This window comes from Triturus cristatus, chromosome 2_1 (genome assembly GCF_964204655.1).
Source record: "Triturus cristatus chromosome 2_1, aTriCri1.1, whole genome shotgun sequence".
NCBI lineage: Eukaryota > Metazoa > Chordata > Amphibia > Caudata > Salamandridae > Triturus > Triturus cristatus.
The window spans coordinates 387936009-387957448 of record NC_140581.1 but is presented as its reverse complement, the minus strand read 5'-3'; the positions used below and the strand labels follow the sequence as shown (position 1 = coordinate 387957448).

Genomic DNA, 21440 nt, shown 5'->3' with positions numbered 1-21440 from the left:
GGTCTAAACGTCATTGACTTCCCAGCACAACTCTTGACGCAGCTTCACGCTTCACCAAATTGTCAGCTTTCAAACAAACTACTTTTGAACCGAAAGGTTCTCTTATAACTATCGTCACTACTGTTCGTTCTGTGCCGCTCGCCTCTTTTCCACTTGTCACTTGCGCCGTTCACCTTGTTTCCCACAAGCACATATGTGCACACATTTTTTTCGGATTAGGTTCACATTTAATGTAAATATGTGTTGATACTGTCCTTTTGCCCAATTACAGACCACTCATTGCATTATTCCAACAACCTTTCAAGTCTCCCTGGCTTTGCTTTTTGCAACGGTTGGGCATATAGTGTAAAAGAAATGGCACACTATGCCAAAAGCTCTGTAACAGTTTATAATCATATGTTCAATCTTGCACACTAGAACACCGGTTTATTTGAAGTATTAGACCACATGTTTTCACTGACAATGGTTTGTGAGGATATCATTTTTGATTTATGAAATCTACATCATAAACATGCAGCACTTGTACTGATGTATAGTTGGGTGTAGATGGCCTCCTCCATAAGTGTTGACTGCTAAAATTGAATAGAATAGGGGATCCACTCGGAAATGAAATGGGTTATTTGTGAAATACATGGTTACTCCAATGGAGCGTCCTAGCACTTCTCCAAACAAAAAAACATCTTACATTTACATATACAAATACAGCTTATTTAGAGACCGAATCTTTGAAAATCTTTTCTATGCAAAATGTATAAAACCCCGCAAGGGTTAGATGATTAAACAGAAATGAAACATTTTCTACAGATATTTGAAGTTTACAAGTATCTTTTTTTAGACGCTGAAAGTAATGTATGCAATACTTGGTAAATACAAATACCCAAGTTTTAAGAAACAAAGTTGCCCAAATTATATAATATTTCCTTTAGGAAGTAGTTGTGAAAGCAAGGTTTAGTTACCTTATTGGACCATGAATTCCTGAAGTACATAGTTTTGGGAGGGGGGTACTTGGAGTGTTTTTGGTTGTCAACCACGTTTTGATGGTCAAGAGGCGAAATGAGTCGGTTCAGTTATTTACTTATAAAAACATTTGGCTTGTGAGCTTGCATTTTAATGTTGAACATTCACCTTTCTTTGAAAGTGATGTCTCATGAATAGTGATTTAATGTTTTGTTTCGAGATGCATTATCTTCTTTGACAATTTGTTAGGCTGAAGATCGCTTCTGACTTTCTTCCATCTTCAACGTTGAAATTCACCCCCTTTGCTTGTTTTGACAACTTCTCTTTTAACCTTTTCTAATTATAAAATATGTATTCAGTGCTCTATACATCTTAATGCTTGAGAGAATAGACCTGGATTATCTGGACATTCAGTAGGCTAGTGACTCAAATACGTGGCTCAGAAGTTATAATCATCACTCCCAGTGCTGCGCATGTCTCTTGGCATGAGGCGATAAATAACATGGCAGGGTAACCATGGGCGAAGATGAGGGAGGCATCCTTGCTGCTAAGTCAATAGTGACATGCAGCTCTCTGTCTTTGTGATTTTGTCAGGTATTTATGGGATACATATTTAATTCGAACAGTCCTCACCTTCCACTTAGCCAACTGAAAGCACAAGTCCTTAGCTTCAACAAGATGGTCTATTTTTCTCCATCCACCTCCTCAGGGACTTCTGCATATATCGGGCTGACTAGACTAGTGTCCGAAGTGCTCTACTCATTTCTCACAATAGTGCTGATTTCTACATCTATCGTAGATGGTTTCACTTGACTATTCTAGCCTATCTTGTCCCGGCTCATTTTCAGCCCATAAGGACACAGGTGAATGGCTTTGCAGGGGTTTGTTTTAGAACTCCCAGATGACTCCGTATGAAGTTCATAATTGCCTTATACGTAGATCCCAACCAGTTTTTGAGTGGTGAGGTTTCCAGGCCCTGAACAATTAATCAAAAATGTAGATGTGTGAATCAAACCATTTGCTAGAGCTGCTGGAACGTAATTAGTCCGTAATGGGAAATGTATCTAATTCTACAAAATATTTTTCCAGATCTGCAGAGGTGCTGGAGAGGTAGTAGTCTGCTGCTATATTATAAACTCTAGAGGAGAAACAAAGCTACTGGTGCATCAATGCCTTCTTCCTCCATATTCACTGGACATCCTAGATCCAACACAAAGTACCATAGTGTCTTGTTCAGCAAAGAATAAACTTGAACATAGCCATGACCTATGTACACCCACATGCTTTTCATCTGCTGTCTTCTGTACCAGACCTGCGCTCTTGTTTGTTTGGAGGAGAATCCCTTTTGCACTGCTACTCAATCCTCACATTTTGTATATTTATTCCTAAAGCTCTCTTTCTGGCTTTATTGCTGTGCCAGTGAGACAAAAGCAGTGACCCCCCCCAGCCAGTACCAGTACTCTGAAGCTGACAATATAGCTTTGTTTGTACACCGCTGGTGGACTGGTACACTTATTGCCTGACGGCACACACTGCAGCACCCTTTCCTGCAGCTCTTTGAACAGGTTCCTTAAGGGAGCCCCCATTTTTAGGTCTCGCATTGCTATCTCGTAAGCGATCGCAAAGCGAGACTCTAGTAAGGGGCTTTTAAAAGTACTCCGAAAAGCGGATTACATGGCGAACACGCGCACAATCACGCGCATCGTGCCGCCTGGAATGCGCTCCCCCGCCCCCGTCAACACGCGCGCCACGCTCCGCCGGGCTTGTCTTGTCTTGTTTTTCTTGGTTTTTTTTTTACACGCAATTAGCGCGGCACCGAAAAGACCATGGTCATACAGCCATCCAGCCTAGACGGAAACGGTCTCCCCAGCCAGCACACAGGCCTAATCCCAGTTTCCCACTCAATCCTCAGGAACTCCCTCTTCTGACTTTCACTCGAGCACTAGCGGCGCACTCTATGCGCTGCCTTTCCCTGTAGCCCGTCGCGCACTCTGTGCACTGCCTTTCACTGTAGCCCATCTGTTGCGCACTCTATGCGCTGCCTTTAGCCCATCTGTCGCTGCCTTTCACTCTAGCCCATCTGTTGCGCACTCACTGTGCTGCCATTCACTGTAGCCCATCTGTCGCACACTCTATGCACTGCCTTTCACTGTAGCCCATCTGTTGCGCACTCTATGCGCTGCCTTTCACTGTAGCACATCTGTCGCGTACTATATGCGCTGCCCATCTGTCGCGTACACTACGTGCTGCCTTTCACTGTAGCCCATCTGTCGCGCACTCTGTGCTGCTTTTCACTGTAACCCATCTGTCGCGCACTCTATGCCCTGCCTTTCACTGTAGCCCATCTGTTGCGCACTCTGTGCTGCTTTTCTCTGTAGCACATCTGTCGTGCCCTCTATGCGCTGCCCATCTGTCGCATACTCTATGCGCTGCCTTTCACTGTAGCCCACCTGTCGCGCACTCTATGTACTGCCTTTAGCCCATTTGTCGCGCACTTTATGCGCTGCCTTTCACTGTAGCCCACCTGTCGCGCACTCTATGCGCTGCCTGTCACTGTAGCCCATCTGTTGCGCACTCTCTGTGCTGCTTTTTACTGTAGCCCATCTGTCGTGCACTCTATGCGCTGCCTTTCACTGTAGCACATCTGTTGTGCACTCTATGCGCTGCCTTTAGCCCATCTGTGGCGCACTCTCTGTGCTGCTTTTCACTGTAGCACATCTGTCGTGCACTCTATGCGCTGCCCATCTGTCGCATACTCTATGCGCTGCCTTTCACTGTTGCATACTCTATGCGCTGCCTTTCACTGTAGCCCACCTGTCGCGCACTCTCTGTGCTGCTTTTCACTGTAGCCCATCTGTCACGCACTCTATGCGCTGCCTGTCACTGTAGCCCATCTGTTGCGCACTCTATGCGCTGCTTTTCACTGTAGCCCATCTGTGGCGCACTCTCTGTGCTGCTTTTCACTGTAGCCCATCTGTCAATCTTGCCCAGCTCTATATTCCGCTAGTTCCAGTCCTTCAAATTTCCACATGCCACTTCCTCTAGATGCGTTCTTTACAGTTTCACAAGCCTCTCACTTGTGCACTAGTTTCACATGTTAGCAACATTTTCTCTCTCCAACACCAGCCCCTCACTCAAGGCCTAGTCCTTCACGATTTCACGTGTTTCAATCCTATCCCAGTCCTTCATATTTCCATAAGGCCATCACTCTAGCCTTAGACCTTCACACTTCCACACATCACTCACTCTAGAATCAATACTCGACACTTCCACAAGCCTCTCACTCTAGCCAGGTCTCTCACTCTAGTCCATTACACTTCCACAAGTCTCTCACTCTAGCCACAATCCTGTACACTTCTACAAGTCTCTAGTTGCACCCTCACTCACTCACTCGAGACCCAGTTACTCTCACTCTTTACCATATGCCTTGCTCAACGCACAGTCTTGCACTCAATGCAGAGGCTTACGCTATAGCCCATGTGCCATTCTATTCCGAGTCTTTTCACTCTAGTCCCAGTTTTTCACCCCTTCACATGGCTCTCACTCCCAACCTTACCTTTCGAATTTGTGCTTCCACAAGTCTGTCGCTCTACGCCGCACACTGCTGCACGCCTCACACTGCTGCACACTGCTGCATTACTCACTGCTGCACGCCGCACACTGCTGCACGCCGCACACTGCTGCACGCCGCACACTGCTGCATTACTCACTGCTGCGTGCTGCACGCCGCACACTGCTGCACGCCGCACACTGCTGCATGCCGCTGCACGCCACACACTGCTCCACGCTACACACTGCTCCACGCTACACACTGCCGCACACTGCTGCACGCCGCACACTGCTGCACGCCGCACACTGCCGCATGCCGCTGCACGCCACACACTGCCGCACACTGCTGCATGCCACACACTGCTGCATGCCGCTGCACGCCACACACTGCTGCAGGCCGGCTGCACGCCACACACTGCTGCATTACTCACTGCTGCACGCCGCATGACACTGCTGCACGCCGCACGACACTGCTGCACGCCGCACGAAACTGCTGCACGCTGCACGACACTGCTGCACGACACTGCTGCACGACACTGCTGCACGCCGCACGACACTGCTGCACGCCGCACGACACTGCTGCACGCCGCACGACACTGCTGCACGCCGCACGACACTGCTGCACGCCGCACAACACTGCTGCACGCCGCACAACACTGCCGCACAACACTGCCGCACGCCGCACAACACTGCCGCACGCCGCACAACACTGCCGCACGCCGCACAACACTGCCGCACGCCGCACAACACTGCCGCACGCCGCACAACACTGCTGCACGCCGCACACTGTTGCATGCCACACACTGCTGCACACTGCTGCATTACTCACTGCTGCACGCCTCACACCGCTGCACGCCTCACACCGCTGCACGCCTCACACCGCTGCACGCCTCACACCGCTGCACGCCTCACACCGCTGCACGCCTCACACCGCTGCACGCCTCACACCGCTGCACTCCGCACACTGCCGCCGCACACTGCCGCCGCACGCCGCACACTGCCGCACGCCGCACACTGCCGCACGCCGCACACTGCCGCACGCCGCACACTGCCGCACTCCACACACTGCTTTTATGCGAGTTTATGCTACTGACATTGTAAATGACAATGCCTTTTATTTGTTTTAAAACCAAAACATAAATAAAAGGCATTGTAATTTTACAATGCCAATAGCTCAAACTCTTATAAATGCGAGACCTATTGCATTGCGTTTGCTGCTTGAGGAATTACCTGTTACAATCAGGCCTTGTAGGTTGGAAGTGGATTTAGATTAATTTTGTAGGCTTCCTACCTGGGCAAGAAGCGGTTTCTTGATATTTTGTCCCACGATTTAGGAAGTGCTATCTGGGCCATAATAATATCTGTGCTAACCCGCCCACCAGAGGTGCAGCAGCTAGCAACTACTAAAGTAGACCTTGTGTGTGATGTCTCCCGGGCCTATGCTTAGTGGTCACCTTACTGCCTATTTCTGTAGGATCACTGTGCTCTGTAGTACTTTATAATCCTAATTCGACCAGAAAATCCTTTAGTTTGTCAACAGATGCAGGCAGACCTGATCCACACATGCTTGTGACATTTTTAGAATCTTGACTTAGTCTGTTACTGTTTTTTTTCCAGACCATTTCTGCCTGCTTCTGTTTTCTCTGTCGAACACTGTCTTATTTGGCAGAGTTTGTGCCTTCTGGTGGGAGACTTGCAACATTAAGGCAATCAATTTGGACCTTTCTGCATAAGAACCGGTTGCCAAACTAAAGGTTCAAAGATAACCAATTTGTAGGAGTAAAAATAACTTTAGACACCATGGGTTTCTGGCTTACTGTGACCATTTGTGCTTTTGGCCAGGGAGGGGGTGGTGGTTGGCCAGGCCGGCAGATCACAGGGGGACCCTTGATGGAGGTCAAAAACGTGATAGAAGTCCAATTGTTTTTCGAGGGGGCATGGGTAGAGTACAAGTACAATGAGATACAGGTGCATTTTGTGTCCTCTTTAGGATTTCTTGACGCACATTCCAGCATCTGATGATGCTTGACTGTAGGGAATGCTCAGGAGGGTGTAAGTAATACAGGGGTGAGAATTTGTGACATGAAACTCCGCAAGGCTGTCTTCTCACCCAGTTGGTTTTGGATTATTCAGTGTGTTCCTTTACTTGCATATGATGTGCACTGGTTCCCTTACTTGAAAATCTTCATGTTGTTGATAGGTAGCCATTGACTATTCGTTCTGGGTCATACTTATTTATTATAATTACCTAGATTTGTTTGCCATAAGTATAGTGTCACTGGACTAAGATCCCTTTTTGCTTTTTTTATCCTTTGCTTGCCATTAAACTTTTGCATGCATTCTTGCCTGAAAATAATTTTTTATGGCTTTTCGCTTAAGTATGGGTCGTGGGCTATTCTGTCTTTCAAAGATATTTTTTGTTATTTTTCATCTTATTTACTTCATGCAGCACTCTCAAGCTTGGTTTCAGTGCCACAGCAAACCAAAGAAAGGAAGCACAGTAAAAGGTATGCTCCTCGCACTCTACTAATCCCAGATGGACAAAAGATGAACTCCTTACTAAGCTCCAGTCCATCCATCGAGAATCTTATGATCAGCCTAACAAGCACACCATCGCGTTTAAGCTGTGAAGATAATGCGTCTCTCTTCCCAACAGTAGATTGCAGTCGAAGTCCTCTGAGTACAAGTGTAGTTAAAGGCTCACAGAATCACCGGTCTTCATGGTTAACAAACCACACTGGTTTTTTGCAGCGGGACAAAATGAACACTACACCAATGCATTTCCATGTGCCCAATACTGACGGCACAACTGAATGTGAAAAGGAAAATGAGTATCAGAAAATGAATTGTGATGCTAGTCTTCAAAGACTGCGGGAAGTTAGACGTGCAGCAGCTAATCCTGGGGTCTCCACATCCCTCTATTTTTCAATCGAGAACCTGCCTGATATGGAAGAGCTAGAGAGAAAGCCTTTGTGTCGTCTAGCTTCTGTTCCCAGTTTTCCATTGAGAACTGCAAGTGCTGCACCTGCTTCAGTACATAACTGGAAGAGATCACAGTCTGCTCGTTACTTGTCAACATTGCATGAGGCATACGGGCCTAACCAAAAGATCCAGTCCTTGCACTGCAAGTCTTGTAAAGATGGCCACTGCAGAGGATTCATGCCCATGATTTCTTTCCCCGAAGGTGCTCCTGCAACTGAACGAACAAGACTAAGTCCTTTCCAGCATTCTGCCAAATTAAGCCCTTTCCGTCCACTGACTGCCTACAGCAGTTGTTCAGATATCCTGTGCAGGAATCCCATGGATGGTTCTAGGGCCTCTATCATTGATGACCGCCAAGACACCCTGTATTTGAATACCATTCCAGCAATTAGTTCTTTTTCAGGCAATGTTCTTGACAAGACAATCAATAGATCTACATTTAAATCGCTTCATAAGTATACCAGCGCACCAAGTAAGAACTGCATCCCTTTTGTTGATTGCAAGTCAGTCGCTTAGAGTCGTCCACTGCAGTCTGTTTTTCTGTTTTGTTCTAGACAGATATTGATTTATAAAAGCTTCATATGCAATGAATGTTAAATGTGCATTGCATGTTATTTGCTGCTGATTCGCTTAGCTGCTTGGGAGAAGTATTTCTGCTATTATTTTTCTTGTGTATATGGGGACGGGAGTCTTATTTAGGTGCTTCTGTAGTTATTGCTTAAAAGTAATGCTTGATACTTTCCCAATATGGTTTTGAGACCCTGCCTCATGCTGGAAGGCTTGACTGAAACTCAAAGTAAGTTGATTGTAGCTTTCTAAATATTTGCTTAGGAAACATTTTGTTTAGCCATTTACCAAGTGCTCTCACACTTTGCTTATTTGATTTGTTCTGTGTCAAATGTATTGCTCCCTTTTCCTCGGTCCACCTCTTCTCTAGTGTAATAAAGAATAGCTCAACACTTCTTGTTTACAATAGGGTAACAAAGAGTTGCTTTTTTTGCTTGTAGGCTGGCATTTGGAAATGCTCATATGGTGCCACTGGACATTGATTTTTTTGGGGAGGATTTCGGACTCCATTACACTGTTCTATTCGTTGATAACACAGAAGTGTTCTTGACGTCTTGCACCTCCTAGGGAGTGTTACTGGCGTACAAGCTAGTGTTCCGATTTAAGAGGAATGAATCAAAGGGAAATCTGGTCTTGTACTCTTACGAAGGCATCTTTCCAGTCTTTTGCTGTCTTTGACACACAGTGGCCAGCTTGTCAGAGCACATTAATGATTGAAACAATATATTGCATCCGATGTACGGTTCGTTCATCAGCAGAGTGATGCATTATTTTCTGTCTTGCCACGTGGATGACTGAAAGGGCGATCCCCTTCATATATGGTTCACAACAGAGGTCATTTCCCTTCTTTTTTTTTTTTTTTTTTTTTTTTTTTTTTAAACAGTTTATTACAGAATCCAAAAGATATACAAAGATGGGCTGGGCCTACAACCTTCAGGCCGGCCGCTAGCAAACAGGAAGAGCATATAATACAAGCAGTGGAACACACGCTGCGGCAGAAGAGAGATCACAGGAGTGGAGAGAAGCGTCGGCAGCCGCACCATTCGGACCCCACACAACGGTTTCATTTTTATATAAATAACGAGAAAACAAGTCCACAAGGCAACCCACAATCGAAACAGCCGCATGTGCTCCCCAGGGGTGGGGGGGGGGGGTCCTACCGATCCACAGGAATAGCAGGGGGGGGGGGGGATAGGTCGGGACGGAGACAAAGTGGAATCGATGCCCAGAACCCGGGAGACAAGCAGGCTAAGGAGATGGGGCCGGTGACGGATCAGGCGCCAGCGGCGGGGTACAGATTCCCCCACGGTAGGCGTTCCAGGGGCCCCACACTTTCACCCATTTCCCAGGCTTACCTCTCGCAACATACACCACCTTTTCCCGAAACATACACCAATCCATGTTGTCTTTCCACGCCGAGACAGTTGGTAACCTCTGGGAACCCCACAATTGCGCAATATCAAGCTTGGCCACCATGTATCCCCGAGTCACCCACCACGTCTGCGGCACTGAGTAGTCGGTTGGCTCCCACACATTCAGGAGACATCTCCTCGCCTCGGGCAGCAGCGGCACATGCGTGACTGCCTGCAAAACCACATGCACACCACGCCAGAATCGCACCACCTCCGGGCATTCCCACAAAATATGGAGAAAGGTCCCCAAAGAACCACACCCACGCTTACACAATCCGTCCACGGCATAGCCCATACGCATCAGACTCGGCCCCGTAACATAGACCCTATGGAGTATCTTGAGCTGGACGAAGCGAAGGCGAGCCGGTATGGCCACCTCTTTCGGGGAGGCCACCGCAGACACCCAGTCCTCGTCATCCAGCTCCAGTCCATCAGCCCCTCACGCCTCACGAAGGCTAGTCAGCAGTCCCGAGCGATCATTGATGAGCTTTTTGTAAATTAATGAGATCGTGCCGTCCGGTACATGCCCATCTAGCACTCTATCTTCCAGAGGGGAGTACTCCGGGATGGAGGCAACGTCCGGGAATACGGAGCACAACGCGTGACGGATCTGCATATATCGAAAGTACTCCCTGTCCTGCAACTGGAATTCCGTCTGCAGCACATTGAACGTTTTGAATCCCCCCCCTCGTCCAGAGATCGCCCACCTTGCCGATGCCTATCATGTCCCACTTCTCAAAGCCCTTCGAGGTCCACAGGGAGCCCAGCCGCTCAGATGCATATAGTGGCGTCGCCCGGGTCAACCGATCCTTCCACCCCATCGCCAAGTTTGCCGCGTGCCACACTCGTACCATGACCCGCGTAGGGCCCGTCAGACGTGCGTCGAGCAAGCTAGAATAAAGCGCCCGATTATAGTCGCCACCCGGCAGTAACAGTTTATCCATCTCGAAGGCCGGGTTTAGAGCGGGCCCGTAAAGGCCGTGATTTATCGCAGCCAGCTGGGAGGCCCAGTAATACCGTTTGATGTCTGGGAGGGCGACCCCCCCCCGTCGTACCACGGGAGCGTCAGCTTCGCCAGGGCGATACGCGGCCTACCCTCCCAGAACAGGCGGCGCTGCAAACTCTCCACCTCGCGAAAGTAGCGCGCCGGGACAACGTCCATTGTATTCTGTAAAGCGTACAGGAAACGTGGCAGCGACATCATCTTAAACAATGCCGCCCGGCCGAGCGGCGAGAGCGGCAAACGCTTCCAACGCGCCACGTCATCCTTCAGGCGCTGGAGGGGGGGAAGCAAGTTCTGTTTATAGCGGGCCTCCGCGTCCAGGGTAATGAAGATACCCAGGTACCTAAATCCCTGCGGAGCGATCTGAATAGGACAACCCCGCGGAAGGATAGGAGCCTCCCCGGAAAGGACATACACACAAGATTTAGCCCAATTGATGACTAGGCCAGAGTTGAGGCCAAATGAGTGCAATACATCAACTAGTACAATCAGTGATTTACGCGGGGAAGCCAGGTATAGAAGAATATCATCAGCGTAAAGAGATACGCGATCTTCATACTCGGGGGTCCATCGGAGACCACGGATAGAAGGATGCCACCACAGCCACTCCGCCAGGGGCTCCAAGGCAAGCGCGAAGAGGAGCGGTGATAACGGGCAGCCCTGCCGCGTGCCCCTGCCCAGCTCAAACGGAGCCGACACTCTACCGTTCACCGCCACCTGCGCCATCGGTCCGGAATACAACAATTTCACCCAACCGATGAATCCCGGGCCAAACCCAAACTTCGCCAGTGTCGCCCAAATATATGGCCACTCAAGCGTATCAAACGCCATAGTGGCGTCCAGGGACGCCAAAATGGCCGGCTCTCGTATGAACGGGACCCGCGCGAGCACCCCATGCAAACGCCGCAGGTTGAGCGCAGTGTTGCGATGAGGGATAAAGCCGGACTGATCCTGGTGAATCAGATCGCACACCACGCCAACCAGCCGATTAGCCAACACCTTGGCGAGAATTTTGGTTTCCGCATTCAGCAGCGAAATGGGCCTGTAGGACGTGACCCGGTCCCGCGGCCTCCCCTCCTAATGAATCACCACGATAGTGGCCAGACGCTGGTCCAGCGGGAGGGAGCCCTCCGAACGGGCTGCGAGGAACCTAGCACGGAGATGTGGCGCCAGCGTATCCGGTCGCAGCTTGTACAATTCGATGGGAAGACCATTAGGACCCATGGCCTTGCCGGAAGCGACCGAACGTATGGCGAGGGCAATTTCCTCAGATGTTGGGGCGGCGTCCAACGACACTTTGTCCTCCTCCGAAAGGGAAGGCAGCGCAATGTCCCTGAGCAGGGCATGAGAATCCTCTTCCGAGCGGGAAGATACCGGGGAATACACCCCACGGAAATATTCTGTGAAGCAATCAACAATTTCTCCCGGTTCAGTGACACACACACCATCCAGTTTCTCAATCGACGGGACAACTAGACTCGCTCTCCTCCTTTTTATCCAGCCACGCAATCAATTTACCAGCCTTATCACCCACGTCATATAGTCTCCCCTGTTGCTCTCTACTGAGGCCCCTGGCCGCCTCCGTGACGAGGGCCTTATAGGCCGCCTGCTTGAGTAGGAGAACATGTAATTTGTCATCCGTCACCCCACATTCTAGATCACCCTCCAACTCGGTTATCTCAGTTTCAATACGGGTCACCTTCTCCCGCTCGCGCCTCTGGGAATGGGAAATAAGGGACAGGGCCTCCCCCCGGAGTACCGTCTTGAACGCCTCCCACAGAGAGACCGCCGAGGTCATTTCCCTTCTTGACGGTATGGATACCTTTCTGTTTGTTTAGATTATGTGTCAGTTTTCTGAACTTATTATTGACTGCTGTGACACTATTTCTACTAAACAGTAGAGTGGGAGCAGAGGAGTTGCGGGAGGAATTAAATGTAAAGAATATCTATTTTGCTTCTATAAAATTGATCTCGGTCACTCTCGTCCAGTGTTATTCCGGGTTAAACTGAAATATGAAGCAAGGCATCCTGATCAGCATCTGAACATAGTAATGACCGCAAGATTGTTTTTTCTGACCACCATACAGATACGCTTGATGTAGGAAATTGTTTACTGGTTGAAGAAAGGGGGCTCTACTCAAGCAGCAACCACAATTATTGTCCGGGTAAAACACAAACCCCAAATTAACCTGTGCTTAACCCCCTTCTAGCTTGGCTCAAAAGTAGTCAGGATTAACTTGGAGGCAAAGTATTTATGCAGCACAAAAGCAGCAATTATGTGTAAACTCAACACAAGAAAAATTCCACACCAATAAAAAAAACAAAATTAAGTACAATTTAATAAACTACTTGACACGAACACGACTATAATGAAATTAGTCGAACCAGAGATAAGCAACTTTAAAGATTTAGGTAACAATAGTACTTAAAAGCACAACGCACCAACTGGGGTTATCTTGTCATGCCCGACCAGTACAAAGTCACAATGTCAGACTGACCGCGATAGAGTGCGGGTTGGATACAGGGACCAAGTTAGGCTCACCTAACAAAGTACCTTGAATCCTGATTGCAGAGCATTGTGAGGATCCGTCTCACAGCGGCGATTCTGAGGGGGGTGTGATGCAAGATCCTGCCTCAAGGATGCATTGCATAGTGGTGGTTTTGAGGAGCTGCAAGGTCCTACATCTGGAATAGGTTGTGAAGCAGCAGTTCTGATGCAGGGCTGAGAGTTGATGTGTCAAGCTGCGTCCGTTCTGCTAGGAACACACCAGGGTTGGCAGAGCACCTACAGGATCATTTCCAAGGGTCCAGGACTGGGGTGAAACCACTTGGGGGACAGGACTCACAGCAGGCAGAGTCAAGGTGTAGGGTTCAAGGTGGGTGAAGCCTTTTCTGTCCCTGAGACTCTGATCAGGAGGTCAGCCCAATAGCCCTTGGAGTCACTCTGGTGGTCCTGGTTTCAAAATGCAGGTCTTGTCCGTCTCACTCAGGCAGCAGAGTAGTCTGGGAGAATGGCAGTCCTTTTTTGCAGAAGAGCTGCAAAGCAGTCCTTCTTCTGAGTCTTCCACAGGTTCAGGAGTGTACTGAAGTGTTTGGTCTAAGGGCCCAACATTTATACCTAGTGCCCACTTTGAAGTGGGAGAAGCTGCTAGAATCCTCCCTGTTGGGTTCTGCTTAGAATACCAGGGCATCATAATGGGTTTGGAATGTAGTGGTATGAAATACCGATAGTTGACTGTAACCTCTTTTTGTACAGATGGTCAGACACGTAAAGTGTGACCAAGTTGGTTTTAATGTAAGAACATCAGTACATCAAAGTAACGCCTCCGCTCCCTTCTCAGCTCAACGTCCACTAACCAGCACTCTAAAACTCGTGCTGACGTGGTATCACGGAGCGAGAAGTGGACCGAAGGAAAAGAACAAAACAGTGACATAGCAATAACATAACACATCTTCCCCCCCCCCCCTAAACAAAACAAAAAAAACCATATTAAGATACATCTTCACAAACATAATCCGCCATCCATTTAGGTTTAGAGCGAATACGTTTGTCACAAAGTGGTAGATAACCATCAACATTGCATTCCTCATCACCAGTAGCCACATCATTATTTACAAAGGGGAAAGTAGAATCCCCACCAACACTATTAGAAACATCTGTGGACACCCCAGGACTATTGACAGTCTCCATCAGGATTGGTAGGAACGGTAACAGAATTGGTAGGAACATTTTCCTCTGCAACAATGTCCCACTCAGCATGAGTATCAGAAGAGCGAGGAGTATCAGAAGGGAATACATTCTCAGAGAAATTGAGACTCGGGCGAAAAATAGCTACTATTTTAAAGTTCCAAACCTTGCCATCAGATAATTGTACGGCATTCCTCAAGACTTTGGTAACTTTTAAAGGTCTGAAATATTGACTTTCACCTTTACTGGTTTTCCAAGGTTTCTTAACACTAACCCAACAACCAACTTTGATACAAACATCTGAAAACAGGAGAGTGAAGGCAAAACATTTGGGTATGACCCTACAGAGAGGGCCAAGTCCTACTCTTGACATCTGAGAAGAAATTGGAACCAGTATAGATTGTCAGTCATTTCCCTTGATGCCATAGTGGAGTTCTCTCACCTTGTACATAGTATGCCCCAGAAGAAAATTGTAACTCTGGGAGCGATATGGGCAAAGGTGTTCTGAAACAGTCACACTGTGATTGCTGTTAGACTTCTAAAATTTGTAACAACTTCACTTCCTGTATGGCAACAATACACCCAAGAGAAGCAAAAGACACATCTGCAAATTTGTCAAAATTAAGTTACCAGATAGATTTTTGTGGAAATGTTGCTTGGAGCAAACCAAAAAAGAAATGCAGAGATGACCCCCAATGTGAGTTTGTTCTGACCTTTCTGAACCAATCATTCTCCTTGGAGACAGATGTAGTTCCCATTCCCAGGTTGTCAGCCACATATATCACGTTGTTAAAGGCATGTGGTGCTATCTTTGGGCCAACAGGTTGACCATTTTCACTACAGCCCCCGTCCACATATCTTGAGATTCCAGGACACTTGAGTTGTCCTGGGATGTGAGAATACTCTAGTCCACCCCCCCCCCCCCCCCAAGTATTCCTTTATCTGCTAAGGACCTTGGAAAAAAGGAATTAAATTGGGATAGGACCATTCTGTTTCAAATAGTCTTGTTGTATGTTCTGGGATATGCTGTATTGACCTGGAGCGCTAGACAAGCGGCTGTGTGATTAGACATTTGACGTATCACATTAATGCAAGTAGAGCCAGCATCTTACGTGCATCAAAACATAAACATTTCTATAGAATTTTATGAATAGAGCAGTGTGGGTGTTGAGGTGTCCGCACTAAAACCCGTATTTGCATCAGTAGGAGTTACAGAAGTAAACTGATTTAGGGAATAGTTTCCTTGTTTCTTAGTAAAATGTCTCCGACTAGCCTCTCCACATTCTGAAATTATCAAACCAAGAGGTTCCTTAAAAATTAGATCATTTGAAATTGTTGGCAAGAACTTACAACTGATCAGGCAGTACTTACCGTAGTATTCCCTGGATTGGCCGTCTTAACAGCACTCAAGACAGAGATTCCCCCCTTGCTAAGCCTTTCTTACGGAACTGAAACCTCACTTGATTACACCCAAACAAGGATTGATGTATTTAAGTTTATCTAGACAGTGACATTTTTTAACATCTTTTAAACAGTACAAAGGGAAATGATAATAGGAGCGGAACAAATAATGTGTGTCATGATCATTCATACAGGTCTTATTATACCTAATTAATGATATGTTTAAGCAAGAGAATGAACAGTAAGAACCAGGGATGTGTTGATGGTTTTGTGATGACCACTTTGGTGCTGAATGTACTTCTGAATTCTTGCAGCATCGTTAGACCGCCTTCTAAATGTATACCTCAATTGCCACGAGATACCTTGAAACCCTTTTCAGAATATATCACTAGTGTCTTAAAAAAAATTGTTCAAGGGAAGCGATAAGAGAATTAAGTCCAGTTATTATTATGGATTAATAAATATGAATGTGCTATCAAATCGTTGGATAGAGTGGGCAATATAGTTCTGTGGCTCAGGGATATATGTTGTCTGAAGATTCCTGGCAGTTGGATGATAGTAACTCCTATATGAGAATAAGCAGTGGATACATTTTAAATGTAAAATGTGCCTATCATAATAAACTAAAGGAGTGACTAGAGCAGGGGCTTTTGAGCCACAGTGAATATTTGTTATGATATATGTATTTGTAATGCTCACAACTCTCCCGGGAGGGTATCCTGGGGCTGAAGGAGGATCTGTATGGGGCGAGTGGATCTTGGTGAAGAGCCAGATTTTAAGTTTCTTGCAGAATTCAAGAACTAAGACCTGGGCTCTGATGTTCAGGGGGTAGTTAGAACCAGGCTTTAAGAGTGAGGTAGGAGGAGGCAATACCTACCCAGTGTCTGAGTTTTCCAGTTTCTCTCAGAGGTATACAAAGGTACTTAATGAACTTCCAAACCACCTGAGAGACCAATTGTTTTGACAAGGGGCAGTTAATTTGAATTTACGTCTCAATACATAGATCACTTTTTAACCCCATCCCCCCTCCCATGTGCGATGTTTACCCTCCTGTATTCAGGACACTGCCGATTTCCTTAGAAGCGTATACCAAAGCTTATATGACAACCTGGAATGATGTTTACCCACTGACGACATTAGGACGTTTTGTATTGGTATACAAGTGGATATGAAGGTAGTCTTGGAGTTTGAATTTGGAAGTACTTTCTCCGATCCTAACCTGTGATGTTTTACAAACATCTTAAGCTATTGTGCATGATGAGTTTGTTTGACATATTCATTTTCAATAATAAATACTTTAAGCAACTTCAGGGCACGTTGGGCACCTGCATTACCAATGACTACACTAATTTGCATATGGCAAGTGATCAATGCCCATAATATGGATGAATGAGCAAAACATTATTCTATTGCTGTTTTTTAAAGATCTATTTATAATATGTCCATGTCACACTACAAGTTAGAAAACTGGTAACCAACAGGTTACTTCACAGTAGTAGTGTTCATCCAAGAAAGCATTCCTTACTGTGAACTCTTACTAGCTAAGAGGAACTGTAGTACGTAGAAAGGTTACCCACAGGGACTATTTGCATTCATTTTAGACTAAAGTGCTACTCTGACAATACTTCAAACTAACTGAGCAAAGAGTAACAAACCCCATAAGGCAGAGGATCCTATTCAAGAATAAGCAAGAAAAACAGTGCTCCTTCAAGGACTCATGTAGAATTGTAACCACTTACAGTAGGGAAAACAAAGCGATCTGTAACATTTTAAATCAATATTGGTATCCTCTTGAAAAAGAACCTGTAATTGGGGGGAGGGGAGAATTTCAGGAAGACCAATGTTGACCTCTAGAAAGCTGAAATACATGACAAACCGCTTTATGAGGAGTAATTTAACAATCTTGAAGCAAACTTGGCTAAAGTCAGTTCTCTGCCTCACAAAATGCAATTAATGTAAAGCCTGTAAGCAAATAAATACAAAAATGTTTAAGCATCCTTTTTTTTTTTAAAAAAAAAAGAGATGTTAAAGGTTCCTATAATTTCAGGCGTTACCATGTAGCATATATTTTGGGTTGTCTATGCCCCAAACGTTATGTTGGGAGCACTATTTCGGTTGTACTTAAGCATATATTACAAGACATAAGAGCCAGTTATTCAACGGCATGGCAAGGTCATAGATTATATTCTCCTGATTTACTTTGCAATAGCCTTTCTCTGTGTAAGATCAGGGTGAGAAAAGGCATTGAGAAGACTAGAATCGAACTATAATTTAGGGTTGAACACCTTGGACCCACAGTGTTTCAACATATAAGAAGAACTGCATGTACACCTATGAAGTATGAGGTTATTCCCTTCAGTTTCTACAAAAGAACAATGAATGATTCAAGATATTGTAATTCAAAGTTGTTTAATGTCATCCAAAGCATTGTTGAATAGTGGATAATCCTTTTTGAAGCTTGACCTGTGCTATTGTCTAATGGGATACTACTTACAAATTGACTAAACTGATTATTGAACTATTTTTAATCAATCAATTGACATTTGTTAAGAATGCAACTGCTTCGGCACCAGTGTCCTAGCGCTCAAAGCACATACAGAAATCCCACAGAATTTTTTGGTTAACTAGGTTACCTCAAACAGCCAAGCTTTTAACTTTCTTTTGAAAATAGCTAATGACTCAACCCAGTGCAGATTGGGTGGCAGACTGTTCTAAAACGTGACTGTAAGAATCGTGAATGAGCTCCTTCTGTGGTGGACCTGAGAGAATTTAGGAATCCATATCAAGCAGAGATTGTCAGACCTGAGAGCACTCTTGCATGTAGGGGAGGTCAGTCTAGTCCTCAAATAGCGAGGGCCAGATCTCCTGACTGTTCTAAAGGCCAACGTCAAAGCTTTAAATTAAATGTGCTTTGCCACGGGGAGCCACTGTAGCTGCCTAAGATGGGGAGAGATCTGTTGACTGTAAAAAAAAAATCTCTGGATCGGTCTAACAGCCGCATTCTGAATTATCTGAAGTCAGTGTGCCAGGCCTGCAGTTAAGCGCCGAAATAGAGACTATTGGTGTAGTTCAATCACAGGTTACCATAGTGTGGACTACTGTTTTCCGGGTCTTTTGTGAGATCAGATGAAGAAACTTGTTAAGCGCTTCAGTTTCAGGAAGCAGGCCGAGGAGATCTGTCTGATTTGGGCGGCGAAGGAAAGGGCCGAGTCAAATATAATGCCAAGATTCCTAGCAGGAGGAGTAGGCATCTGGGTGAGATTTATTCTTCAGGCCACCAGTGGTTTGACGGCAGGTGGCCATCCACGATGAAGACCAAATCTTCAGTCTGTTGGAATTTAACGATCCCTGCGTTACCCCACAAACTAAAGGCTTAGATTTTGAAGAAAAAGGGTGGAGGTACACTCATTTGCAGTTGACTTTGGGCATGATTTAGATCTTAGCAGTACTCCCGCCATCCCTCCGTGGTAGCAGTTTCATATAGTCTGTTGAGTTGACGGTTTTTCACCTAGATATCTGCTGGTTGAAGCGCAGAGGTCTCCTCTGCTGGCTAACAGTACTCTGTTGCTGTCATTACGGCAGTATTGCGCGGAGCCTATTTAGATGTTTCTGTTGTGCTGGCCTAGTCCTAGCAGCGGTTTGCCAACAGAGTGAGTCTCTGGTGGAGTAGAGACTGGTAAGTCCTACTTATTAATGCATCAATAAACTTCATGTTGGCATCTAAAACATATTAAGGCAATGTGTTATGGCCCTTTGTGTTACATATTGCATGCCACACACACAACATACACACACTATTGAATTCACATCCACAGGCACCCCACCCACAGCACTACATCCACAAATACCACAACAGTTTTTTTTTTTTAATTGTCAATTTGGGGGTGCTCAATTTACCTTGATAAGTAGAAAGATGAACATTGCTGCATTACACCTGAGAAAAATATTGCATGCAAGTACAATGCAAAAATACACGAGGCTACAGCAATGATCAAAACACGAATCGTAGTAGGACATTTGTACAAGTAGCTTACCTTCGATCCCAGCGACAAGCGAGTCTTTTGGTGTTGTGATGGAGTGTGAGCAGCAAAAGAGGGGCCTGGACCATGAGGTTCATGACTTAAACGAAAGTGGGAAACAGAAACCCAATTTTTTTTGATTCAGGCAACTCCGAGTAGAAGGGATTCCTGCCACAGTTGCCTTGACAGAAAGACACATCGTGATCAACTAGGTGGGACTCTTAGCTGGAGTCTCGTTGACAGACTGTTCTGCCTGTGATGCCGTAGACACGGGTGAAGATTCCTGGCAGAGGTGGCAGATTCTGCTGGTCTTGATCTAAATCAAGCGGTCTATTCAGAAGAATGGCCTATTAGACTAATGCACTATTAGACTGTTAGTTTGCTGGCTTTTTATCTCTGGAAATCTAAGGCATGTATGTATAGCAGAGGTGTGACACATGATCACTGTCAGAAACCCTTTCAGAGGGCCACAAGGCTAACCAGGACAAACGGTGAGGTTTGAGGGCTTGTACTCCAGAAGTCCTGGGGTCCGACTTAACTATGGAGTCTGAGTAACTTGCCAAAATACCCCTTTTGCAATTGACACTTGTTAGGCATGTTCAGAGCACCCCAAGGCTTCCTCCAGGTCGGTACTTGGGGGGGCAGAGATACAGTGTTATAGATACACTCGCACTCACTGCGCAGCAGTAATCGATCATTGTCTAGCTAAATACTCACTTGTGAAAAAAGGAGAGTATTTTATTTCTATGACCAACACAAAGCAGAAAAACAATATTCACAAACAATCACATTGTACCCCTGAGGTCGTTTTCTTTGGCAATTTCCTGTTCCTCTCGCTCCTCGCTTTACCAATAGTGGTTATTTCCTGTTTACTACTGGTAACATCTCGGGTATACCTGACTAGCAGTCCGTCTCAAGAGTCACCTATGACTCTCCCTTAAATTCAACAGTGTTGCGGAGCCGCAGCGCTACTAGCAGCAAGTTTCCCCCCCCCCCCGGTCTGACAGGCCAGAATGTTGTCTTACCCGCAGTGGCAGGGGTGAAGTGTCAGAAGTTCCTAAGTGCGCCCTGTATGCGGGCACACGCAGCAGGTGTGCTCAGGTGAGTTGGCTGCAGAGCCCCCTCCCCTACTCTTTATCATTCTCTTATCAGCCCAATCTCCTTCCTGTGATGTGCCGAGGGCCCTTCCTGTGGCCACTCACTGATCAAAGAGCACCCTTTGAATTCTACAGGGAACGCCTGCCTCTCCCCTCTCCTTTGTATGTCTGTCCCGGACGATTATAGTAATGCAGCAACATACAAATCTATCTTGGGGGCGGGGGGGGGGGGGATCTCGATCTCCTCAATCTTTCACCGGATAGGCCTGGTTCTCCCAAAATGAAACCCAGGGCCCTTCATGCATTGTACCATCCATAGGCATAACACCCAGTGCGTGTGTACATCATACATGCACTGCAGAGTACTGCACCCTTCATCTGTTGTACCTGTTACAGGTACACATACACCCAGCACATGCATTTATCCTGCACTCACTGCACAGCAATACATCTTTCAGTTACTGAACCACTAATAGGCATGTACACATCCAGCAAATGCATTCACCACGCACGCACTTCTTAGTATTGCATCATTCCTGTATTTTACCCTTCCCAGGCATACATACACCCTGCGCAGATATACTGCTTCTGTGCTACACAGCACTTCACATGAAATTGATGTAGGGCACGGTTGAGTAAAGCACACAGCAGCTGAACTTTAAAAGTTAGCGAGGCTGTAGGCCTCACTCCAGTAACAGTTTAAAAAGGAGCTGTTCACTCCTACTGAGCACTGCATGATATGCTTCCACCACTGTGCACGTGCTG

At 46.4% G+C, this 21440-nt stretch overlaps 1 protein-coding gene across 2 annotated transcripts in view; it reads left to right on the top strand.

The window, feature by feature from the left end:
- Positions 1-21440, top strand: part of DEPDC1B (DEP domain containing 1B) — a 274836-nt gene that overhangs the window by 129947 nt on the left and 123449 nt on the right. Inside the window, exon 8 of one of the 2 annotated variants that reach the window (XM_085631491.1) lies at positions 6956-7960. The exons of the other annotated variant lie outside the window; for it this stretch is intronic. Within the exon in view, the coding sequence (XP_085487617.1) occupies positions 6956-7960 (1005 nt within the window). The remainder of the gene's footprint in view (positions 1-6955; positions 7961-21440) is intronic. 2 annotated transcript variants of the gene reach the window in all.